Source organism: Mesoplodon bidens (assembly GCF_964165515.1).
Source record: "Mesoplodon bidens genome assembly, chromosome: 9".
Lineage (NCBI taxonomy): Eukaryota > Metazoa > Chordata > Mammalia > Artiodactyla > Ziphiidae > Mesoplodon > Mesoplodon bidens.
The window spans coordinates 49,325,839-49,351,081 of NC_138166.1; the positions used below are offsets into that span (position 1 = coordinate 49,325,839).

General features: G+C 39.3%; 2 protein-coding genes across 2 annotated transcripts; both read right to left on the minus strand.

Moving 5' to 3' along the window:
- Positions 1-398: 398 nt before the first annotated feature.
- On the minus strand, positions 399-5,520 carry GNG11 (G protein subunit gamma 11). Its single transcript, XM_081244623.1, has 2 exons — positions 4,994-5,520; positions 399-826 (listed from the first exon to the last, which is right to left on the minus strand). The coding sequence occupies exons 1-2, from the start codon at positions 5,087-5,089 to the stop codon at positions 701-703; spliced, it is 222 nt and encodes a 73-aa protein (XP_081100749.1). The 5' UTR covers positions 5,090-5,520; the 3' UTR covers positions 399-700.
- A 6,324-nt stretch (positions 5,521-11,844) lies between these two features.
- Positions 11,845-24,060, minus strand: GNGT1 (G protein subunit gamma transducin 1; the record flags this gene model as incomplete). The annotated part of the gene is made up of 2 exons (XM_081244306.1): positions 23,959-24,060; positions 11,845-11,973 (listed from the first exon to the last, which is right to left on the minus strand). Exons 1-2 carry the CDS (start codon positions 24,052-24,054, stop codon positions 11,845-11,847), a joined length of 225 nt encoding a protein of 74 aa, XP_081100432.1. The 5' UTR covers positions 24,055-24,060.
- Between the last annotated feature and the right edge of the window lie 1,183 nt (positions 24,061-25,243).

Genomic DNA, 25,243 nt, shown 5'->3' on the forward strand with positions numbered 1-25,243 from the left:
GCTGTAAACCTCCTGAGATTTGAAGCAGAGAGAGCTGGATCTGAGACCTGATTATCAAACCACCTAATCTTTAGATACAGGTCCCAAACACCCAAAAGGTTATGCGGAGAAGTATAAAAGGTAATGAAAGGGCTTCCCTGGTGGTGCAGTGGTTGAGAATCCGCCTGCCGATGCAGGGGACACGGGTTCGTGCCCCAGTCTGGGAGGATCCCACATGCCGCGGAGCGGCTGGGCCCGTGAGCCATGGCCGCTGAGCCCGCGCGTCCGGAGCCTGTGCTCCGCAACGGGAGAGGCCACAACGGTGAGAGGCCCGCGTACCGCAAAAAAAAAAAAAAACAAAAAAACAAAACCCCCCAAAATTCCCCAAAACAACAGCCTTCTTAAATCACCAACACTCATTTTCCAGAGATAAAACTTTATTTGAGGCATCAAGCAATATACTGAAAGAGGTGAGTCATGCACAAGTGATGTCCTTATTCCCATAATCGTACATTTGATACTCTCTGTCCTCTTAAAAGGGGTGTGTAGTGCGCAAGATGAGAAGCACATAGCTTTCAGACAAAACCATATCTCTGTGAGCACTTAAGAAAGTCTCCTTTAAATTTTGTTGTTCCTTCTTTAAAAGGCACGTCGGTTTTATTTCAGAAAACTACAACAAACTACTTCTTCCACTGAGGAGGAAGTTTCTCCCCAGAGTTATTTATGAAATAATGCAGCTGCCTTTTTCTTTAAAGGGATTCTTGTCTTCTGGAATTCCTTTCACCAGAGGATCTTCTCCAGAACGTTCTTCAATATAGTTCTTTATTTCTTCAGAACATTTAGACACCTTAAGGAGAAAAAGAAAGGAAAGAAAGAATGAATCAGTTCAGGATTGTTCAAACTTTGTCACCACCCTTCAGTGAAATTAATATAATTGTGTACAACCAGAAGTTTTAAAATGAAATAGAATAGAATGAAAATATTAGAGTGCAGCACAGAGCCTATATAATATATATGAATGATACAGCCTATGTAAAATATATTTCTTACTATGGTCAGGGTCAAAAAAGTTTTAAAGTCACTGTATTAAAAAATTACCTCCAAATGGACTTGAGGACACGGGGAGGGGGAAGGGTAAACTGGGACGAAGTGAGAGAGTGGCATGGACATATATACACTACCAAATGTAAAATAGCTAGTGGGAAGCAGCCTCATAGCACAGGGAGATCAGCTGGTGCTTTGTGACCACCTAGAGGGGTGGGATAGGGAGGGTGGGAGGGAGACACAAGAGGGAGGAGATATGGGGATATATGTATATGTATAGCTGATTCACTTTGTTATACAGCAGAAACTAACACACCATTGTAAAGCAATTATACTCCAATAAAGCTGCTAAAAAAAAAAATTACTTCCAGAATTTTCTATCCACTATGCCTCATATGATTTCCTTCCTCTGCTAAAATACAATTATGACATATCCACCATATTTTAGGAACTGAAACGTACTCCACTTTCAATTTTGCATGCTAATGAACAGATGCAACAGTATATACTCCCCAAATGTTTTGGGGTGTGTCCTGCAAAAAGTCTCACTTACTGGGTATGTGCCAGGTTCTGCAATTTCATAAAATGATAGAAGCATTGGAGAAAGTCTGACTCTGGAGAGGCTAATGTTGCCCAAAAGTCACCCCCATGCCCACCCCATGTTTCTGCTCAGAATTGATCATAAGAAAAGGCTTATCCGAGGCTTAGTAGGCTTATGAGAGGCTTGTGTTTATGTAAGTAATTTAAACTTTTTCTGAATGGAGGAAGGATTGAATAGTTTCTTCAAAAACTCCATTCAAAAGAGACAGTTTGTAAGAGTGATTTTTAAAAAACGGGAGGGGAATAAACAAGAAAAAGAAAAAAAGGATTACTGTCTTAATGAAGGCCTGCATTACTAGTAAGAAATTAGAAGTAAAAATTATAGAAGTTCCAGAAAATTCCAGTGGAGTCCTCTTAAAACTAGGCAAATGTTCCCATTGATTTTGTAATCTAGATTAGTAATCTTCAAACTGTTTTAATGTTGATCACTAAAAAATGTTTGCATATGTATTCCAAAATGTACATAATTATTTACTTATAACTAAGTGCAGTTACTACTGTGTTAATACATCATGTATAATCATAAAATATAAACTAGAAATTATTAAAAGATGAGGTTCTAAACTAGCCAAAAATATATTATTTTGCAATATATACACATATCAAATCACTATGTTATACGCCTAAAATTAACATAACGTTTCATGTCTATTATACCACAATTAAAATTTAACAATCAAAAATTTAGTGTTTTACTCCCACACCTCAAAGATTCTTGGCACGTCAGTGTGGAGGCCTAGGTGATACAGTTAAAATGTGGCAAAATAAAATCTTTATAAATCTTTACAAGTACCATTCTCTCAGGTAACATTTGCTGTCAATCATTGCTGATGTTCACTGTGCAGGCATTTTAAGTGAATTCTCAGAGGTGATGATGTAAGTGTCCATAAGCTGGGCTCTGTGGCCACAGAGAAATTTGTGGATAAGACTCATGTTTCCCCAAATTGTATCTGTTCTTAGAGAGCCTTCTTCATTAGGTTTCCAAAAAGATGTGTAACCTCCAGAAGTGAATAATGACTTCTCTGATGCATTTCCTTCCATGGTCAAGAGGATATGTTTGAAGAACAACTAGCTAGAGCCAGAATTCAGCCTGTGAATTTTGTATCCTTGGCCTGAGCAGAGTACACAGCTCAGGAGTGAACAATTTATTGACAGAATAGTGGACTGGGCATCAAGAAGACATGTGTTTTAGTGTTTTAATAACTGCTCTATCATTATCTCTGGGGTCTTAAATAAAAGGCTGGTTAGCCTCCTCAGGATTCAGGTTTTGTTTGTTTGGTTGGTTTTTTGGGGTTATTTTTGCGGTACGCGGGCCTCTCACTGTTGTGGCCTCTCCCGTTGCGGAGCACACGCTCCGGACGCGCAGGCCCAGCGGCCATGGCTCACGGGCCCAGCCGCTCCGCGGCATGTGGGATCTTCCCGGACCGGGGCACGAACCCGCGTCCCCTGCATCGGCAGGTGGACTCTCAACCACTGCGCCACCAGGGAGGCCCTGGATTCAGGTTTTTTAATCCTTAAAAGTGAGTGGGTTGAATGATCTCTAAGAGCCATAATGTTTTTCTAGAACTAACACTCTATAATTCAAAGTGCATAATAAAATGCTGGAATCTTATTATTAGGACATAGATGCCTCTCCCTCTACCCTCTAAGTTATCCCTGAAGTTTTCTCTCCCTCTGGCACAGACTTGGGGTTTCTGGAACTGGAAAGCCAATCCAGCAGGGTGGGTCCTAAGGAGTGGAGGGAGCTGGCAGGGAGGAAAGGCTAATGAATGATACCGTTAACTTCCACACGGTCAGCTGCATCCAGGCCCCTGCCCAATTTCTAATTTGAAGCTTGATAACTGGAAGACACTTGTCTCTTTTTTTCCCTATAAGTTCTGCATAGTGATACCAAATATTAAGATATTTCAACTTGGCACAGACAATGCTTTACTTCAATATATGCAACTCTGTTTAATTTGTAACCTCTGAGGTTCAATGCGTGAAAAAAATCTAAGGGATCAACAGATGCCAAACTGTGGGCTTTGCCATTAACAAAATGGATCCCTTAAAGTTTCAAGAAACAATCCTATTCACTGGGTCCTCTAACTTTGGTTTTCCCTTTAAACACAGCAGTATTTTTAAAGTCACAGAAACTTTCAACATGTACAAAAAGGACTTTGAACTTCAAAATCCTGGAAGACTAGGGATTTGGAAGTTACAGATTAAATTTGAGAAAAGAAATGTATAAAGAGTAAAACACAAAAAAGCCTGCACATTCCAAACATCACTCAAAATGTGCTTTCTGAGTAACAAGACTCTTGTTATGAACAGATTTACCATAACTAGAGCAGGAAGGTAAGTGAACGTATTAACCATACCTACTTCCTTTCCATTTTTTCCTTACCTTTTTCTAGTATTAGACCATAGAGAAATAAAATCAGTTAAAATTTTTCTTGCTGGGGAGAAGGGACTACGTCTCTTGCTGGGGAGAAAGGACTATTTTTCCCTTAAAAAATTATCTATCCAAAAACCTATTCCTGGACTACAGGTTGCCTGATTGAGGAAAAAGGGAAGAAACGAAGGCCTGTATTCCCAGTAAAAACTTAAAGTAAAAATTACAAAGTCTCCAACAAATTTCAGTGGAGACTTCTGAACACTGGGACATATGTTCTAACAGAATTTGTAATCCACTTCAGTGGTCTCTAAAATTTCTAATCATGATCACGAAAAAGAATTTTTGTACACAGTATAATTATTTGTTTATAAATAAATAAAGATACTATTGTATAGGTATTAGTTCATTGCACATACTTACAAAACATAAAGTGGAAATTATAAAGGGATGAGATTTACAAATAAATAAAGATAGACACTGTAATGTTTTGCTCCCAAGCCCCAGTGGACTGTTCATCACTCACTTCCTAGAGAGCCCTGATGAAACTCAAAACTAGGTAATTCAAGACTTACATTGTGATTTTTTTAAAAAACCTTTTAAATACCATTCTTTCCCATTATGAAAAAGATCAAGGAACTAAGTAGCCATCTGCCTTTTCCCTACAGCTTGAGTAGTTTTTAAAACCAACTAACAGCAGGCAGAATTTCTTGTCTGTTCCCCTCATTCTCAAACACTTGGCTTTAAATTACTCATGAGATCCTTGCTCTCTCCTTTACCTCCTGTGATTTCCCCACATCAGCTGGCAGTTCCCAAGCACCACCAAAGCCCTTCTTCAAAAGAAGCTGCAGAAAAAAGGAAAAAAAACCAAAACCAAAAACCCAAAACAACCCCCCACCCCCACCCCGAGCCAAAAACTGTTTTACTGCAACAAACTAGGAAAAGCTGACTTTGGTTCATTTCAGAGAAGGAAATATTCTGGGACATCCAACTTACCTGTTGTCGCTGCAACTTGACTTCTTTGCGAAGTTGCTCAACTTCCATCTTCAGCTTTTCCTTTTCTGGCAAATCTTCGATGTGAAGGGCCGGCATTTTCGCCCCAGACTGGGCGCAGGGACAGCTGTGGAAGTGGAGCGGCTGGAAGTGCCGCAAACCAGGGCGAGTCCCGAACTAACTACGTTGCCTGCGCACCCGGCCAGCGCAGGAGGTGACAGCCTCCCCCAGCGCCCCGACGACTTCCCCTCACGCCAGCCCTGCCTAGCGTCCCAGGATCTTAAAACCCCTGCTCTTTTTCTCAGGTCTCCACAACCCCAGGAGGCCTGCCCCCGGGAGCCCGGGGAAGGTTGAGTTTGCGAGGGTGCCCAAGGACGCAGAGAGGCTGCGCGCTGCGCTGCGCGGTCTCCCGCGGGGATGCTGGCCGGGCCCGCCCCGGCTCCCGACCCTGCCACGCCCGCGGGGGACCGGCCTGGGCTGGGGCCAAAGGGTTGGAGTCGAGCGAGCCCACTTTCCTGGAGAAACAATAAAAGTTTTACTTTTTGTTCCATTTCCACCCCCCACCCCCACCCCAAGGCACATCCGGGTTTTGTTTGTAAAACAAGAAAAGGAGGACACTACCCGGCAGGAAATAACGGCCCTTCACCTCTCCAAGAGTTTCAAAAATATACAGCATGTAACTTTCCTCCAGCTACATACTTGTTTACTGTGGGAAATGTGGACGCTTAAGAAAAGGCCTAAGAGGAAAATGAAACTGAGCTGTAATCTCAGAAACGCCCATCACATCTGTTGATGTATACACACCCAGTCTCTTAAATGCCCGAAGCGGATTAACAAATTTTGGAATAAAAAAGGTATCGGGATGTGAATATTGTTTATAACTCACACGGCCATTTTCTGACATTAATAAATTGTCATCCTCAACAGCAGAGTTTTATTCTTTCTTCAGGAGAATGTTTTGTAATGTTCGAAGTATAAGCGGATGATCCTAGAAAAGACAGAAGCAGAAATCTTGAAGTTCTTACCAGAAAGTATTTCTCCATTCCCCATCTGTCAAGGTTTGGGTGACACTTGACACCGAGGGTTTTGAAATCCTGGCTCAAGCATCTTCCTGGATGTTTGCAGTGGATCTGCTTAGTATTGGTTACTCCACTTTCTGGAAAGCAACATGCATCTAGCTGCTACTTTGTGAAGCTAGGAACAATGTCTGATGTGACAAACGTTTGCATGCAATACAAGGTTTCCCTTTGACTATCTAAAACCTTGTTAATGATGCTCAAAAGACTAGAAGAAAAATAAAGCATGCAGGAAGAAAAAATAAAGTATCCCAAGCAGTCAGATACATATTCCTTTCTCCCCAGAGATTACCTCCTGCCTATAGAGTCAAATTCAAGTTGAGTAGAGGCAGTAGCTGACTACTTCAGGGTACTCGGCCTTAGACACCATAGCCATTCCCTGTTTTGTAAGCAGAGGTTTTTGTTTGTTCATAATTCCTCACCAGGCTCCACCCACTTATCCTCAATGAATATATTAGAATGAAAAGAACAATGAGCCCCTTGATGAGTACTCGTGGGTTGCAGCCCCTGCTCTGCCACTGGCCATCACTAGAAAAGTCACTTATTTCTTCCTGGATTTTGGTTTTCTAGTTTGTGAGGTATGTCATGGGGTAGGGGAGGGGTGAATTAGCTAAGGTGCATTTCATTTCTAATTGTATTTATGTATCTACATCTGACACATCACTTTCACAAAGAAAAATATTTAGGAGCTTCATTTTCTGTATTTGAAATACCACACATGCCAGGATCTCCCAGGCTCAAAAAACTTGGATCAGCTGCAGTTTTCCCTGTTAGCAAGCAGTGAGCCAAGACAAAAAGCTCACATCTGTTTCCAGAACTGATTTTTTTTTTTAATTTGCCCATTGCTTAAATGTAAAAGGTTGGTTAAAACTAGCTTAAATAAGTTAGTGAAAGTAAGTTAATGTGGCCTGAATTAAATAAGTTCAGCACCCAAATTAAATAAGTTGGTTAAGTAAATTAATGTTTGTCTGTTCCAAATCATAAGAATAGAGTTATTTTGGCCTTGAAATTTCTTCCCTGTGAAATCATCTAGTTGCATGCAGTGATATTTATAAATCCATTATGGTTCTTTAAATGGTTCTTTAACTTCTTCCACAGTATTATGAGACTTAAATTAGAAATGAAATACATATTAGTATAATTTTAAAAATTTATTCTTATCAAATAATTCACATGCTAATAATACCATATTAAGTAAATTGATTAAACTGAGTTGGGAAATGCTGACATCTCATGATCACATGGCACTGAAAAACGTTTTGTTGTTTGGTTTTTTTTTTTTTTTTTTTTTTCTTTTTGCGGTATGCGGGCCTCTCACTGTCGTGGCCTCTCCCGTTGCGGAGCACAGGCTCCGGACGCGCAGGCCCAGTGGCCATGGCTCACGGGCCCAGCCGCTCCGCGGCATATGGGATCCTCCCAGACCGGGGCACGAACCCGTATCCCCTGCATCCGCAGGCGGACTCTCAACCACTGCGCCACCAGGGAGGCCCTGTTGTTTGGTTTTAAATGGTAAAATGATGGGCACTTTTTTCTTTAAAAAACAAAAAAACAAAAAACAAGAGTATGTAGCTCCCTATTCCTAAGCACGACTTCACCTCCTAGAGGGCAACCATGGTAAGCAATTTCTCGTGTATTCTCGAAGACATATTAGCAAAACATTTTGGATAAACAAATGTTAAAATCCATTATTAGTTGTATCCAATTGTGTTAACTTTTTACTTATATTGTACATATTACCTCTAATAGAAGTTACTTTACCAAGTAGTATGTGTAGAAACCATTATGCAGTGAAGATGACAGATGTAATTGGAAACTTTATTAGCCTACTGTCTCTTGACAAATGTTTTAAAGAATCTAAATTTAAAAAAAATTAACCATGTGGTTATTTTCACTTTTAAAGTATAAAAGAGCAAAGACTATGACATATTTACCTTGGCATGTAAAGAAAGGGAAAGCTCTTTGACTATTTTTTAATGTATGAAGTATGCTGTTAAAAATCCATGTAAAGAAAAGTCTATAAGCAAACGTTGAGGTTAATTTTATTGGAGTTGATTTAATATAACATGAGCTCAAAAAAGGCAGGGTTCTGGTTTTATCTTGTGATTTTTTCAAGACATAGATCCCTTCTGCCTCTGTTCTGTAGTATAAATAAAACTAGGTTACCTCCCAAATTATGCTCTTCTAAAATTTATAAAGTAAATGATGACTGTTTAGGCCATGAAAATGATTGTTTCTTTAAGGGAAATATTTAACCCACATTTGATACACTCGGTTCATTTGATATTGGTTCAATTTATTATAAGATTCCTTTTCCAGATAAAAATAATAGGAAATCACAAGAAGACCAGGTCTGATGTTCCAATTTTCATTAACAATTACTTACAATTCATGGTATCAAAGTGATTTACCAATTCTGTCCATAACAAGAGTTTAATTTCTACTGAATATAATTGGTCTTTTTCGTTACTCAGTTTACTGTCTTCCTTGTGGCAATACATTCTTTTAAGAATTTAGGAAGTTTGAAATTAGCCTTGTTTTGAAATTGGGCTAAAATCAAATCAATCCAAATTAAAATAAGAGTGAGGGTTTTTTTTTTTTTTCTTGCTAAAGTTTAAACTCACTTATATGTACAATGGTGGCCCTGGAATAACAACTTCTGAAAAAAAACCCAGTCGCTGACTGCCAGTTGTTGCTGTGTAGGCTGAGGGACATTCATGATTTTATTACCTTCTTCCTGGACCATCTTTCTCTATACATTTTTCCTATAATTTTTATCTTATTCAAGTTTCTGCTGACAATCTGTGTTTTTAAGCAACAGGAATTTTACCCTATGGTTGATTTAATCATTAGTTAAGCCAATAAGAATTCTGAGTTATCCAATATAAAAAATACGTCCCTTGCCTGCTTTTAGTTGAACACTTATTAAGTTAATTAAATTGTAGAGACAATTTATTAGTTGATATGGCAGTTTCAAAGATGAACAGAGTTTCTGACTTGGGAAATTTACAGTATAGCACTGATACTAAGACAACCATATAAATTATAGTAAGAGAAAGCAAAGTAATGTTAAATGACTAAAGAGATATAGGCTGGGAATGGAATGAGAGACAGTTTTTAGTGAGCCTCAGAAGAGGGGTAGGATTTCAAAAGGCTGAAATGAGATGGAGTGGAGGGACATTTCGGATGGAGAGATCAGTATGACTAAATCCAGGTGAGAAAATGAGGTGGCAGGTCAGGGATTATTTAATAGTTAAGTCTGTTGACTACAGGAAGTCTAAAGGTTTTATAATAATCAAAGACATTACTTTTTTTCTATATGTTTTTCTATCTAAATGATTTTATATAGTCACATAAGGATCCACCTGAATCCATTATACAAAGTTCAAGTGTTGAAATTACTTATCTGAAGGTCTCAGCTATAAAGTGGATGAGTCAGGGTTTTAATGTAGCATCTTCTGGCTCCCAAATCTATTTCCAGTTGTTAGATGAAAGGCAGAGATGTTGTTAGGACTATACATGTTACTAAATGTCAAAGCCAAGACTTCATATTTTTTAATCAGAAAAAAAAGATATATTGAACACTTAATAAACATTAAATGGCACATGGAAAAAGCTCCTAGAGACAGACCACAATTAAACAAACAAACAAATAGATAAAATATATAGGATGCTAGAAGGTGGTGGGTACTACGGAGGAAAATTAGAGTGGGAAAGGGAGATAGGGAGTGCTGGGGGTGAGGTTGGAGAGGGTTTTTGTAATTTTACACAGGGGAAAAAAGCTTCTCCTGAGGAAAAATGATGAGACTCTTGTAGTTTATCTTGGAATCCCTTAATACACAAAGCATGTTTTGTAATAGGGAAGAATCTTTTGTATTCTATTACAAGTTAATCACTAAAGGGATATTGCCTGTAAGCTTAAATTTTACATAATGGTCCATATTTGGGAACCCTGCCTCCTAGGTAATATGCATTTAGCTAAAATACCTTTGTTTAGCTCACAGGAAACACCCTGACCAGGCCCACCTGTGAATGATGGCAGGGAGAAAGAAATGAATACATCCCCTCCAGAGGCTGATGGGAACCAGGAAATGTTTGACTTTGACTCCCTCCTCTTTTAGTGTAAAAGGAGCCAGAATTCTAACTCAGGCAAGGTGGTTCTTTGGGACACAAGCCCACCATCTTTTTTAGTTTGCTGGCTGTCTGAATAGAGTTGTTGCCTGAAGAACTCATCGCTTGATTATTGGCCTGTCGTGCGGCAAGCAGTATGCGCTTAGACTCATTAACAGTTTGACACGTGTTGGAGTGTGTTGCTAGCGATTCATCCAGAGATCCAGAATCTGGCCCTGAGAAATTTGCCAATTCATTTCTCTGATCCTCGATTTTCTCCACTCCGAGAGGAAGGGGTTGGACAAGAGTCAATAGATCTTTGCTGAACATCTACTCTGGCCAGAGTAGGAGGGCACTGTGCTAGAAGCCAAACCTGAGACGACCTTTAGATTCCCTTCCAGGCCCAATCATAGATAACTCTTATCTTGTTTTTAAAAGGATGACAATCAATTAGCATTTCTGAGTATTCTGATTACTAACGTATCCAAAAACAGCACTGTAAATGTGGGATAGCAACATAGAGACACTAACAACAAAAATAGTTTCCGAGTTGGGGTAGTTTACACTTGTCATTTGTTACAGAAGCACAGGCAAGTTATCTCTTAGTCATTAGCACAAAGGTAGTGAAATTTGGCTTATGAGAACTCAGTTAAGATGCCGGGAGGAAACTGATTAGGCAGGTGATGCAGGTGATAGCTATTATTCTATCATCTTGCCCTTACACTGCTGCAGAAAAAAGACTATACTGGTGAGTCTTCGTGGGGAAGGGATGGAATTGCATGCATCTTAAAGGATTCTAAGTATTTTGTCTAGTTCTGTTCCCAGTAATAATACTAGTTAACATTTACTGGGTCTTACTACATGTCAGACAATATGCTAAGTGCTGTAGTTACCCTAGTATAATATTTAACCACCATGAAAAAGGGGGTTGGATCATTATTATCCCTATCCTACAGTAGAAGAAACTGAGATTAAGTAATTTATCCAAAGTCAGGCAGGCAGTAAAGTGCCAGAGCCAGACCTTTCTGGCTTCTCATGACCTTTATTTGAGTGCTGCTTAAATCCACCATGCTCCATGACCACAGACTGAACCCTTAATCCAACTGGCATTCTAGGAAAAAGTCATGTCATTGGTGACAAGTAGAACTGGTAAGAATGCAGAAAGAGGTTATGTTAAAACCATTGCTGCTGACTGAGGGTTGAGAAAGGGAAACAGAAAGCAAAACATCAACAACAAAACTCTTCACAGCATACATTCTGCCAAGATAGGTTTTCCGTGAATCAGAAAAATAGATTTCTTAATTCTCTAAGTAAGTGAAAGGCTGGGGAAAATACAAGTCTAACCATGAAATTAAGAGTGCTGAAAGGGTAATGGAGAAACATAAAACATTAACTATATGCTGGCATCCAGAATAATATAAACTCATTTATAAAACATATTATTGTTAAAGAAATGGGTCAATCAATATTTGTTGTCAATTATGTGTTAAACCCTGTGCTAAGTACTTTAAGAAAAGCATAGACTTATGTATTATCACAGTCCAAATTTTATTAAATGCTCATATTTATAATTTAAAAATTCATGTACATGCTTAATAGTATTATTACATATGACCAAACAGTATGTCATTAAAGTTCAAGATATTCCATGGAATTAAAAAAAATTTTTTTTTATGAAATCACACAGCCTCCTTTGAGCTCCTTGAAGGGATTTTTGTCCTCTGGGATACCTTTTACTAATGGATCCTCCCCAGATCTTTCTTCAACATAATCCCTTACTTCTTCACAACATTTGGACACCTTAAAGGAAAAAAAGAAAGAGATGACTCATTTGGCTTAATAGAGAATACTGCAGAATCCAAGAATGCATTTATAATAAGAATTTTTGTGTGTGTTCTGTCTTCTTAATGTGATTCTGCTTTCTGCCAATGCATTTGTACTTTCTACGAGAGAAGAAGAAATAGCTGCTCCCTGCCCTGCCCTTGTGGGTATCTCTGGGCAAAGGCTAACCAGCCGCCATACTCCAGCTAAGGGCTCTCATCGCACGCTGCCTCCAGCTTCTTTAGAGGAGACAGGGTCCAGGGATCAGAAAACAGCTAACAGCACAAGTCAAGAACGTTACCAGAGTGAGCACTGATTAAATCGTTTTCTTCACTCCAAAAATATGACCTGTGAATGTGGAAGGGAATGAATAATTGTTAAATTCCAGGCTTATCACCACTCCTGGATTCTCAGAAGTATACACATGTAAGTTTATTTTAAGCTGGTCTACAATGACTGATCATGATTGTAAACTTGAAGGTGAGTTCCAAAGGGACCTTTGGCTGATTTGTTCACATGTGTCCCAGGCATCTAGAACAGAGCCTGCATTTAGTTGGTGCTCAGTAAATAAATACTGGCTAAACTAAATCTTTCGTTTTGCTTATGAGCTTGCTCCTTAGGCATCGGCTCCATTATAGTAATGACCCTGTGAAAAATCAGGCTTTGGTATCTTAATGGACTCAGCCAGAGCCTGTTAATGTACCATGTAACATACTGCTTAGAGAGAGGCAAAGTTCTATACATGTGTAAGTATGAGTATGTGTATGTGTGTGTGTGTGTATACACATGCATATACACACATGGGACCAAATTATTCATTTTTTTTAAATGGTCAACTTGTTTTGTTTTCACTTAATTTATCCTTCATGACATTAACACAAAACTGCTTCATTTTGGCAGTCCATGAAGTGACCATTCTGTAAGTTACCCAAGGAATTTATTGTTTTAATAAAATCTTCACACCATTTTTGCATGAAAGTTCTAAGCAACATTAGACAGAAGACTTAAGATTACTTAGAACTCTGCAAACTCATTATCTACATATTAGAACAGATCATTTCTAATCGGGGGCAGGGCATTGTTCAGGTGACTCCTTCACAGAATGATACCTGGAGTTTATGCACACATTTGAAATATGCAATACTTTAGATTCACTTTTTTCCTCCTCAAAATTCAAACTTGAGATTTAGATTCACTTTTCCCCCCGTCTTCCAAACACCAGCTCTTTGGGCCCCAACCAGTCGTCAGGAACAGGACTCAGTGAGGGGTTAGTTTTGACAGTGTCTGGCTAGGATCTGAGGATACTGAGGAACAGACTACCTAAAATCCTATGTGAGTGGATGTGCTTCAAAATTATTTCACGGAGCCTTATTATAAGTATATATAGTTTAATACAGGGTTATATGGCATGGTGGAAAGAGCATGGGCATTGGATTCAGGCCATCCCAGGTTTGATTTTGACTCTGCCCACTTACCAGCTGTGTGTCCTTAGTTAAAATAGTTTATCTAAGGTATAGTTACTTCATCTATGAAATAGGGGAAGCAACACAGATTGCATTAAGTACCTGGCATATATAGATAGTCAATCAAATGGTAGCTATTACTATAAAGAGTGCTTTTAGTTTTTGCCTATTATATTCGCTTACAGTCATTGCAAATCTTTCAGCTTTAGAAACTGGATGCAAAGAGTTGTCTTACTCTGACAGTAATGCTGCCTTAACAGCAAAGTAGGTTGAGGCACATTATGAATCAGTCTGGTTCATAGATATAAATAATAATTTTTAAAGTAATAATAATTACATATTGTTACTATTCTCATTTTATAGAAGAAGAAACTGGCACAGATGAGCTAGCTCATTTAAGTGAGTATTACACAGGAAGTAAGTTGTAGAGCCACAATCTGAACCAGGAATATGGTTCCAGAGGATACCCACTTACCTGTACTGTGATGACACTATGCTATCCTGTGTCAGAGCTCTGGGTCCAGGCCTGGAAAGTTCTGTGTGTGTGCATGTGTGTGTAGTCTTGGCAGTCTGATATTAGATTAAATTGATTCCAAGAGCAAAGACACATTGAGTAATAGGGCAAAGGAACCCCAAAACCTGACAAATGGGGATGGATGCGATATTTATCCAAAACAAAAATTCCCAGGTGAACTTGCCACAAGTGAATAGTAAACATGATGACAACCAAACTGCCTACAAAACAATCCTGAGTATATAAATAAAAAACAGCTTTTGGATGTTTCAAATAAAGAAGAAAAAGATAACCCTTCTTTACCTCAAAGGTTTATTTTCCCCAATTATAAACATAAGGATTTAAACTTTTTTGGTGTGCGTTCCAAGCTTCTGTGCTGTTTACAGATTTAATTTTATCTTTACAGTAATACATGTTTTGCCTGTATGGAAGGGGCAACAGGGAAGTTTGAGGCAACTATAAACATAAAAGAAACCAAAATTCCAATTTTTACTGGGAGTAAGAGTTTTGAGCAAAGTATGAAGATAATACAAGCTCCTTTTTTTGCTTTGGCCTGATAAGCTTTTTGTTTGTTGTTTGTTTTAAGAAATATGAAATATACTCTTATCACTTGTGGAGGAGTTTTTGTCCTACTGATGTTCCCAAAACAAAGAAATTTAAAATACATATCTACATTTTCTAAGCTTCAGTCACTGTTTGGTGGAAACTTTTATTCCTTTGCCACTTCTCCTCCTTCTACTGGCAGAGGACTTTTGGTAACCATTTCTAAGATGTGAAAAATGATTTTAGGAGAAACCAGTGAGTTCTTGTGCCTGAACTCATTTTTATTTGCAAAGAAGGAACAGAATATATTCATTCATTACTGGCCTTGACAGTGCTGGAGGGGATGTCTTGGCTAAAAGTATTTGAACAATATCAAATAAAGAGAAGCTTATCAATTTAGAAAAGTAAAAACAAAATGCCTATATGCATTGTTTAACTTTATTGCTTAGCTAAAATATGATGTCTCATATTCTTCATTTTATTTTTCTTTCCCTTTTATTTACAACAACTCTATAGGAGGACGCTTCAAGATGGCGGAGGAGTAATACGTGTAGATCACCTTCCTCCCCACAAACACATCAGAAATACATCCACATGTGGAACAACTCCTACAGAACACCTACTGAATGCTGGCAGAAGACCTCAGGCTTCCCAAAAGGCAAGTAACTCCCCTTGGTAGGGCAAAAGAAAAAAGAAAAAACAGAGACAAAAGAATAGGGATAGGACCCGCACCAGTGCAAGGGAGCTCTGAAGGAGGAAAGGTTTCCACACACTAGGAAGCCCCTTCATGGGCAGAGACTACGGGTGGCAGAAGGGGGAAGCTTCGGAGCCATGGAGGAGAGCACAGCAACAGGGATGCAGAGGGCAAAGCGGAGAGATTCCCGCACAGAGGATCACGGCTGACTAGCACTCACCAGCCTGAGAGGCTTGTCTGCTCACCCACTGGGGCAGGCGGGGGCTGGGAGCTGAGGCTTGGGCTTCGGAGGTTGGATCCCAGGGAGAGGACTGAGCTTGGCTGCATGAACACAGCCTGAATGGGGCTAGTGCACCACAGCTAGCTGGGAGGGAGTCTGGGAAAATGTCTGGAGCTGCCTAAGAGGCAAGAGACCATTGTTCTGAGGTGCGTGAGGAGAGGGGATTCAGAGCACTGCCTAAATGAGCTCCAGAGATGGGCGCGAGCCACAGCTATCAGTGCGGACCCCAGAGACGGGCATGAGACGCTAAGGCTGCTGCTGCCGCACCAAGAAGCCTGTGTGCAAGCACAGGTCACTATTGACACCTCCCCTCCCGGGAGCCTGTGCAGCCGCCACTGCCAGGGTCCCGTGATCCAGGACAGCTTCCCCAGAACACATGGCACACCTCAAGCTGTTGCAACATCATGCCGGACTCTGCCACCGCAGGCTTGCCCCGTATTCCATACCCCTCCCTCCCCCCGGCCTGAGTGAGCCAGAGCCCCCGAATCAGCTGCTCTTTTAACTCCGTCCTGTCTGAGCAAAGAACAGACGCCCTCCGGCGACCTACATGCAGAGGTGGGGCCAAATCCAAAGCTGAACCCTGGGAGCTGTGCGAACAAAGAGAAAGGGAAATCTCTCCCAGCAGCCTCAGAAGCAGCAGATTAAATCTCCACAATCAACTTGATGTACCCTGCATCTGTGGAATACCTGAATAGATAACAAATCATCCCAAAATTGAGGAGGTGGACTTTGGGAGCAACTGTAGACTTGGGGTTTGCTGTATGTGACTGACTAGTTTCTGATTTTTATGTTTACCTTAGTATAGTTTTTAGCGCTTGTTATCATTGGTGGATTTGTTTATTGGTTTGGTTGCTCTCTTCTTTTTTTTTAATTACTTTTTTTTTTTTTTTTCTTTTTGCGGTATGCGGGTCTCTCACTGTTGTGGCCTCTCCCGTTGCGGGGCACAGGCTCCGGATGCGCAGGCCCAGCGGCCATGGCTCACGGGCCCAGCCGCTCCGCGGCATATGGGATCCTCCCAGACCGGGGCACGAACCCGTATCCCCTGCATCGGCAGGCGGACTCTCAACCACTGCGCCACCAGGGAGGCCCTTAATTACTTTTTAATTTTAACAATATTTAAAATTTTTTAAATTTTAATAACTTTATTTATTTGTTTTCTTTCTTTCTTTTGTTTTTCTCCCTTTTCTTCTGAGCTGTGTGGCTGACAGGGTCTTGGTGCTCCGGCGGGGTGTCAGGCCTGAGGCTTTGAGGTGGGAGAGCCGAGTTCAGGACAGTGGAAAACCAGAGACCTCCTGGCCTCACTTAATATCAATCGTGAGAGCTCTCCCAGAGATCTCTGTCTCAGCGCTAAGACTCAGCTCCACTCAACAACCAGGAAGCTCCACTGCTGGACACCCCATGATAAGCAACTAGCAAGACAGGAACACATGCCCACCCATTAGCAGAGAGGCTGCCTAAAATCATAGTAAGTTCACAGACACCCCCAAACTCAGCACCGGACATGGTCCTGCCCACCAGAAAGACAAAATCCAGCCTCATCCACCAGAACACAGGCACCAGTCCCTTTCACCAGGAAGCCTACACAACCCACTGAACCAACCTTACCCACTGGGGGCAGACAGAAAAACAATGGGAACTATGAACTTGCAGCCTGTGAAAAGGAGACCCCAAACACAGTAAGTTAAGCAAAATGAGAAGACAGAGAAATACGCAGCAGATAAAGGAGCAAAGTAAAAACCTAGCAGACCAAACAAATGAAGAGGAAATAGGCAGTGTACCTGAAAAAGAATTCAGAGTAATGACAGTAAAGATGATCCAAAATCTTGGAAATAGGATGGAGAAAATACAAGAAACATTTAACAAGGACCTAGAAGAACTAAAGGGAAAACAAACAATGATGAAAAACACAATAAATGAAATTAAAGATTCTCTAAAAGGAATCAATAGCAGAATAACTGAAGCAGAAGAACGAATAAGTGACCTGGAAGATAAAAGAGTGGAAATAACTACCACAGAGCAGACTAAAGAAAAAAGAATGCAAAGAATTGAGGACAGTCTCAGAGACCTTTGGGACAACATTAAATGCACCAACAATCGAATAATAGGGGTCCCAGAAGAAGATGAGAAAAAGAAAGGGACTGAGAAAATATTTGAATAGATTATAGTTGAAAATTTCCCTAACATGGGAAAGGAAATAGTCAATCAAGTCCAGGAAGCACAGAGAGTCCCATACAGGATAAAGCCAAGGAGAAACACTCCAAGACACATATTAATCAAACTATCAAAAATTAAACACAAATAAAATATATTAAAAGGAGGAAAGGAAAAGCAACAAATAACATACAAGGGAATCCCCATAAGGTTAACAGCTGATCTTTCAGCAGAAACTCTACAAGCCAGAAGGGAGTGGCAGGACATATTTAAAGTGAAGAAAGGGAAAAACCTACAAACCAGATTATTCTACCCAGCAAGGATCTCATTCAGATTCAACAGAGAAATTAAAACCTCTACAGACAAGCAAAAGCTAAAGGAATTCAGCACCACCCAACCAGCTTTACAACAAATGCTAAAGGAACTTCTCTAGGCAAGAAACACAAGAGAAGGAAAAGACTTACAAAAACAAAACCCTAAAATTAAGAAAATGGTAATAGGAACATACATATCAATAATTACCTTAAATGAAAATGGATTAAATGCTCCAACCAAAAGACACAGACTGGCTGAATGGATACAAAAACAAGACCCATACATATGCTGTCTACAAGAGACCCACTTCAGACCTAGGGACACATACAGACTGAAAGTGAGGGGATGGAAAAAGATATTCCATGCAAATGGAAATCAAAAGAAAGCTGGAGTAGCAATTCTCATATCAGACAAAATAGACTTTAAAATAAAGACTATTACAAGAGACAAAGAAAGACATTACATAATGATCAAGGGATCAATCCAAGAAGAAGATATAACAATTGTAAATATTTATGCACCCAACATAGGAGCACCTCAATACATAAGGCAAATGCTAACAGCCATAAAAGGGGAAATCGACAGTAACATAATCATAGGAGGGGACTTTAACACTCCACTTTCACCAATGGACTGATCATCCAAAATGAAAATAAATAAGGAAAAACAAGCTTTAAATGATACATTAAACAAGATGGACTTAATTGATATTTATAGGACATTCCATCCAAAAACAACACAATACACTTTCATCTCAAGTGCTCATGGAACATTCTCCAGCATAGATCATGTCTTGGGTCACAAATCAAGCCTTGGTAAATTTAAGAAAACTGAAATCGTATCTGACCACAACGCTATGAGACTAGATATCATTTACAAAAAATCTGTAAAAAATACAAGCACATGGAGGCTAAACAATACACTACTTAATAACCAAGGGATCACTGAAGAAGTCAAAGAGGAAATCAAAAAATACCGAGAAACAAATGACAATGAAAACACAATGACCCAAAACCTATGGGATGCAGCAAAGGCAGTTCTAAGAGGGAAGTTATAGCAATACAATACTACCTCAAGAAACATCTCAAATAAACAATCTAACCTTATACCTAAAGCAATTAGAGAAAGAAGAACAAAAAACCTCAAAGTTACCAGAAGGAAAGAAATCATAAAGATCAGATCAGAAATAAATGAAAAAGAAATGAAGGAAACACTAGCAAAGATCAATAAAACTAAAAGCTGGTTCTTTGAGAAGATAAAGAAAATTGATAAACCATTAGCCAGACTCATCAAGAAAAAGGGAGAAGACTCAAATCAACAGAATTAGAAATGAAAAGGGAGAAGTAACCAGTGACACTGCAGAAACACAAAGGATCATGAGAGATAACTACAAGCAACTATATGCCAATAAAATGGACAACCTGGAAGAAATGGACAAATTCTTAGAAAAGCACAACCTTCCGAGACTGAACCAGGAGGAAACAGAAAATATAACCAGACCAATCACAAGCACTGAAATGGAAACTGTGGCTAAAAATCTTCTAACAAACAAAAGCCCAGGACCAGATGGCTTCACAGGCGAATTCTATCAAACATTTAGAGAAGAGCTAACACCTATCCTTCTCAAACTCTTCCAAAATATAGCAGAGGGAGGAACACTCCCAAACTCATTCTATGAGGTCACCATCAACCTGATACCAAAACCAGACAAATATGTCACAAGAAAAGAAAACTACAGGCCAATATCACTGATGAACATAAATGCAAAAATCCTCAATAAAATACTAGCAAACAGAATCCAACAGCATATTAAAGGGATCATATACCATGATCAAGTGGGGTTTATCCCAGGAATGCAAGGATTCTTCAATATACGCCAATCAATCAATTTGATACACCATATTTACAAATTGAAGGATAAAAACCATATGATCATCTCAATAGATGCTGAAAAAGCTTTCGACAAAATTAAACACCCATTTATGATAAAAAGCCTGCAGAAAGTAGGCAGAGAGGGAACTTACCTCAACATCATAAAGGCCATATATGACAAATCCACAGCCAACATCATTCTCAATGGTGAAAAACGGAAATAATTTCCACTAAGATCAGGAACAAGACAAGGCTGCCCAATCTCGCCACTCTTATTCAACATAGTTTTGGAAGTTTTAGCCACAGCAATCAGAGAGGAAAAAGAAATAAAAGGAATCCAAATCGGAAATGAAGAAGTAAAGCTGTCACTGTTTGCAGATGACATGATACTATACATAGAGAATCCTAAAGACGCTACCAGAAAACTACTAGAGCTAATCAATGAATTTGGTAAAGTAGCAGGATACAAAATTAATGCACAGAAATCTCTGGCATTCCTATACACTAATGATGAAAAATCTGAAAGGGAAATTAAGGAAACACTCCCATTTACCACTGCAACCAAAAGAATAAAATACCTAGGAATAAACCTACCTCAAGAAACAAAAGACCTGTATGCAGAAAACTATAAGACACTGATGAAAGAAATTAAAGATGATACAAACAGATGGAGAGATATATCATGTTCTTGGATTGGAAGAATCAACATTGTGAAAATGACTACACTAACCAAAGCAATCTACAGATTCAGCGCAATCCCTATGAAACTACCAATGGCATTTTTCACAGAACTAGGACAAAAATTTCACAATTTGTATGGAATCACAAAAGACCCTGAATAGGCAAAGCAATCTTGAGAAAGAAAAACGGAGCTGGAGGAATCAGGCTCCCTGACTTCAGACTATACTACAAAGCTACAGTAATCAAGACAGTATGGTACTGGCACAAAAACAGAAATATAGATCAATGGAACAGGATAGAAAGCCCAGAGATATACCCACACACATATGGTTACCTTATTTTTGATAAAGGAGGCAAGACTATACAATGGAGAAAAGACAGCCTGTTCAGTAAGTGGTGCTGGGAAAACTGGACAGCTATGTGTAAAACAATGAAATTAGAACACTCCCTAACACCATACACAAAAATAAACTCAAAATGGATTAAAGACCTAAATGTAAGGCTAGACACTATAAAACTCTTAGAGGAAAACATAGGCAGAACACTCTATGACATATATCACAGCAAGATCCTTTTTGACCCACCCCCTAGATAAATGGAAATAAAAACAAAAGTAAACAAATGGGACCTATGGAAACTTAAAAGCTTTTGCACAGCAAAGGAATCCATAAAGAAGACAAAAAGACACCCTCAGAATGGGAGAAAATATGTGCAAACGAAGCAACTGACAAAGGATTAATCTCCAAAATATATAAGCAGCTCATGCCACTCAATATAAAAAAAAAAACCCAACCCAGTCGAAAAATGGGCAGAAGACCTAAATAGACATTTCTCCAAAGAAGATATACAGATTGCCAACAAACACATGAAAGGATGCTCAATGTCATTAAACATTAGAGAAATGCAAATCAAAACTACAATGAGGTACCACGTCACACCAGTCATCATCAAAAAATCTACAAACAATAAATGTTGGAGAGGGTGTGGAGAAAAAGGAACCCTCTTGCACTGTTGGTGGGAATGAAAATTGATACAGCCACTATGGAGAACAGTATGGAGGTTCCTTAAAAAACTAAAAATTGAACTACCATATGACCCAGCAATCCCACCACTGGGCATATACCCTGAGAAAACCATAATTCAAAAAGAGTCATGTACCACAATGTTCACTGCAGCACTATTTACAATAGCCAGGACATAGAACAACCTAAATGTCCATCAACAGATGAATGGATAAACAAGATGTGGCACATATATACAATGGAATATTACTCAGCCATAAAAAGAAATGAAATTGAGTTATTTGTATTGAGGTGGATGGACCTAGAGTCTGTCATACAGAGTGAAGTAAATCAGAAAGAGAAAAACAAATACCCTATGCTAACACACATATATGGAATGCAAAAAAAAATTTTTTTTTCTGAAGAACCCAGAGGCAGGACAGGAATCAAGACACAGACGTAGAGAATAGACTTGAGGACACCGGTAGGGGGAAGGTTAATGTGGGATGAAGTGAGAGCGTGGCATGGACATATATACACTACCAAATGTTAAACAGATAGCTAGTGGGAAGCAGCCGCATAGCACAGGGAGATCAGCTTGGGGTTTTGTGACTACCTAGAGGGGTGGGATAGGGAGGGTGGGAGGGAGACGCAAGAGGGAGTGGATATCGGGATATATGTATATCACTTTGTTATACAGCAGAAACTAACACAACATTGTAAGGCAATTATACTCCAATAAAGATGTTTAAAAAGGGGCTTCCTTGGTGGCGCAGTGGTTGAGAGTCTGCCTGCCGATGCAGGGGACACGGGTTTGTGCCCCAGTCTGGGAGGATCCCACATGACGCAGAGTGGCTAGGCCCGTGAGCCATGGCCGCTGGGGCTGCGTGTCCAGAGCCTGTTCTCCGCGGCGGGAGAGGCCAAAGCAGTGAGCGGCCCGCGTACCGCAAAAAAAAAAAAAATTAAAAAAAATAATAAAACAACTCTATAAAAATTTTAAAACATTTTTAGCTTAGTGGCCATAGAAAAACAGGCTAAGTGCTGGATTTGGCTTATGGAAAATAGTTTGCCAAACTGTTGATTTTAACTCTAAATCAAAAGATAATTATGATTATTAATTTTCTTACTTTCTGATGAATTTTATCTGAACAACTTGTTTTCAACTATATTGAGTTTCTCCAGTGAATGATGTGGGAGAGGAAAAATAATTTTCCCTCTACACTTCTAGGTTCTTGACTGAGATAATCCTGTAATAAGAAAGGCAGATTAACAGGAGAAAAGCAAACAGAAGTTTAATAACATGTATACCTCCTGTATACAAGGGAGAGACTCAGGAAAACTGAGTAGCTCCCTCAAATAGTCCAAGCCACCGCCTTAAATCCCACTGCAGTGAAAGACAAAAGAAGATGGTAGGTGTGGATGACAGGGGTGTGGGGAGCCAGTTATGGGTTTAAGATAACTACCAGAACCTTACCCTAAAATAATTCAGGACAGCCTATCCCTTATGGACAAATATTTCCTCCCTTATGTCAGAGTACAACCTCTTGGCTTTGCCTTTGTAAGCCCCTGACTCTTTCTCTTCCCTGGACACTCTTTCCATTTTACCCAAATCTGTCTCCTGAACTGTAATTCTTAACACCCCAAATACACGTTTTTTATTTGGGGGGGGGGGGAAAGGAAAAGCACAGTATTAAAAAAACAAAACAAAGCTAAAACAAAGAACAGTCCCTAAATGGACAAAGCCCCACATCAACAAACCAAAACTTAATACCTAACTTAACTGCAGTTTCAGCCTTTCCCAGGAGTGGAATTTAAACCTATCAATCTGTAACTTCCTGATCAGCACTAGTGAGGTAATCTGCATGATAGACCCCTGCTCTTCCCCCAAAGGAAGTTGCTCCTGCCTGAAATAATTCTTTCTTTTGTTTATGACTTCCTTGTCCCACCCCTTTGTACCTATAAAAACCTTCCATTTTGTACAGCTCCTTGGTGAGCCTTTCTACTTGCTAGATGGGATGCTGCCCAATTCATGAATTATTTAATAAAGCCAATTATATCTTCAAATTTACTCAGTTGAATTTTGTTTTTTAACAACAGCAAACAAGGGTAAGGCTGTTAAGCAGATCTAAGTCCTTGTGTTCTCCATGATTAAGAGTTTCTAGAGATTTAGAGTCATGCTTCTCCTCCTGATACAGAGAAGGAGACACCCTTACTCATGGAGATTTCCCTTATAAATGTAACTTGTCTCTTAGGAAAGGGTAACTTCTAGTTGGTTTTCAGAGCTTCCCCTGTGTCTGCTATTTTTCAAAAATGATCAGCCTAAAATAATCCTTATGCCAAAAAGGCATATTTTGGGGTGGCAAATTCTGCTCCCCTTCAATGGCTTTTAACCTGGTAGTGCTACAGTTATCTCTAGTTTAAAAATAAAATACAAAACAGCAGCAGTTTACCAGCATTCTTTCCAGTGTCACTTCTTTCTTGAGCTGGTCAACTTCCATCTTCAATTTGTCCTTTTCTGTCAGGTCCTCAATATTGATCACTGGCATCTTTTGCCTGCTGAAAAGGTAGAAAGTTTATACACCTGAATTGCTAGACTCACGTCAAGTTAATGTTAGCCAACCCTTCCCTCAGCTCTTAACTTACTAAGTGAACTGTTTGTTTTAACTTCCTATGATAATCAATTTCTCTTGAATGCTCTGTGAACAATTCTAGCACTGCACACTAGCCTTGAGATTTTAAAGCTTCCTTATAATCTTCATTAATATGATTAAACTAAGTACTTGACTGTAAACACCTGCTAGTAGGTTTGTGGGGAGAGGTCAGTTCAGTCAGTAAATAATCTTAAATATCCAATGTTCCTCCTTCTCCCTGTTTATTTGACACAGTGTAAAAACTTGAGGTTCCAACCCTTATCTCTCCAACTCCAAAGCCCTCCCTCATATGATTTATGCCATTTAGGTTAGTTTGAGGTCATTCTGAGGACTGCCCATTAATCCCCTAAATCGCTGGAGTATTTGATCTGGTATTAACAGAGAAACATACAAAAAGTGTCATTATATGTTCCTGATAAATAATGGATTGAAATATAAACCAATGGAATGAAAATATAACAAACAAATAACCTTGTTAGTTAGAAACAAACTAGCATACTACTTAGATGTGTTTCTCCTGGAATTTTTTTGTATGTAATTGTCACAACGAATTGGACAGCAATGATGAGCAAATGCAGCAGGTTAAAGGGGATGCGGTGAGTCTGATCTCCTGATGTACATCATAAAAAAACAGACTCTTCTGCCCTTTTAGCAATGTCTTCTTCTTAATTAGATCAATGGGCAATGGGAAAGATGGCACAGTAGCTAGTGATTCTTATATGAAATTGCCTGGAAAATATTTCATTGTAGCCAAGTGGCATCATGCTTTATAATGTCTCCTCTTTAGGTCCTCTCTTCTCTTTTGTTTCTCTGGTCCAGCTTCTATGATGACATATTTTTATTAAAGTAGACACATTCAGGTCACATGTTATTTCAGGAAACAACATCATACATCTACATAAAAATACGCTGTTAATCACATTTCAGCAATTAACTTACTTCCTTGCATTTAGATAGTATTTTCATTTCCAAGACACTTGAGGAAATATTATTTTCCTTCTTAGTTTTATAATATTCTGTTCTTCTCTGGAAAAGAGGTAGTTTAACCTATTTTTTAGGGATAAATGCCTACATAGGCCAGCAC

Coding starts and splice junctions, on each gene's coding strand:
- GNG11 (XM_081244623.1), bottom strand. CDS start 5,089: ATGCCGGCCCTTCACATCGAAGATTTGCCAGAAAAGGAAAAGCTGAAG. Junction 827..4,993: donor TCAAGTTGCAGCGACAACAG/GTAAGTTGGATG, acceptor TTTCTCCTTAAG/GTGTCTAAATGTTCTGAAGA.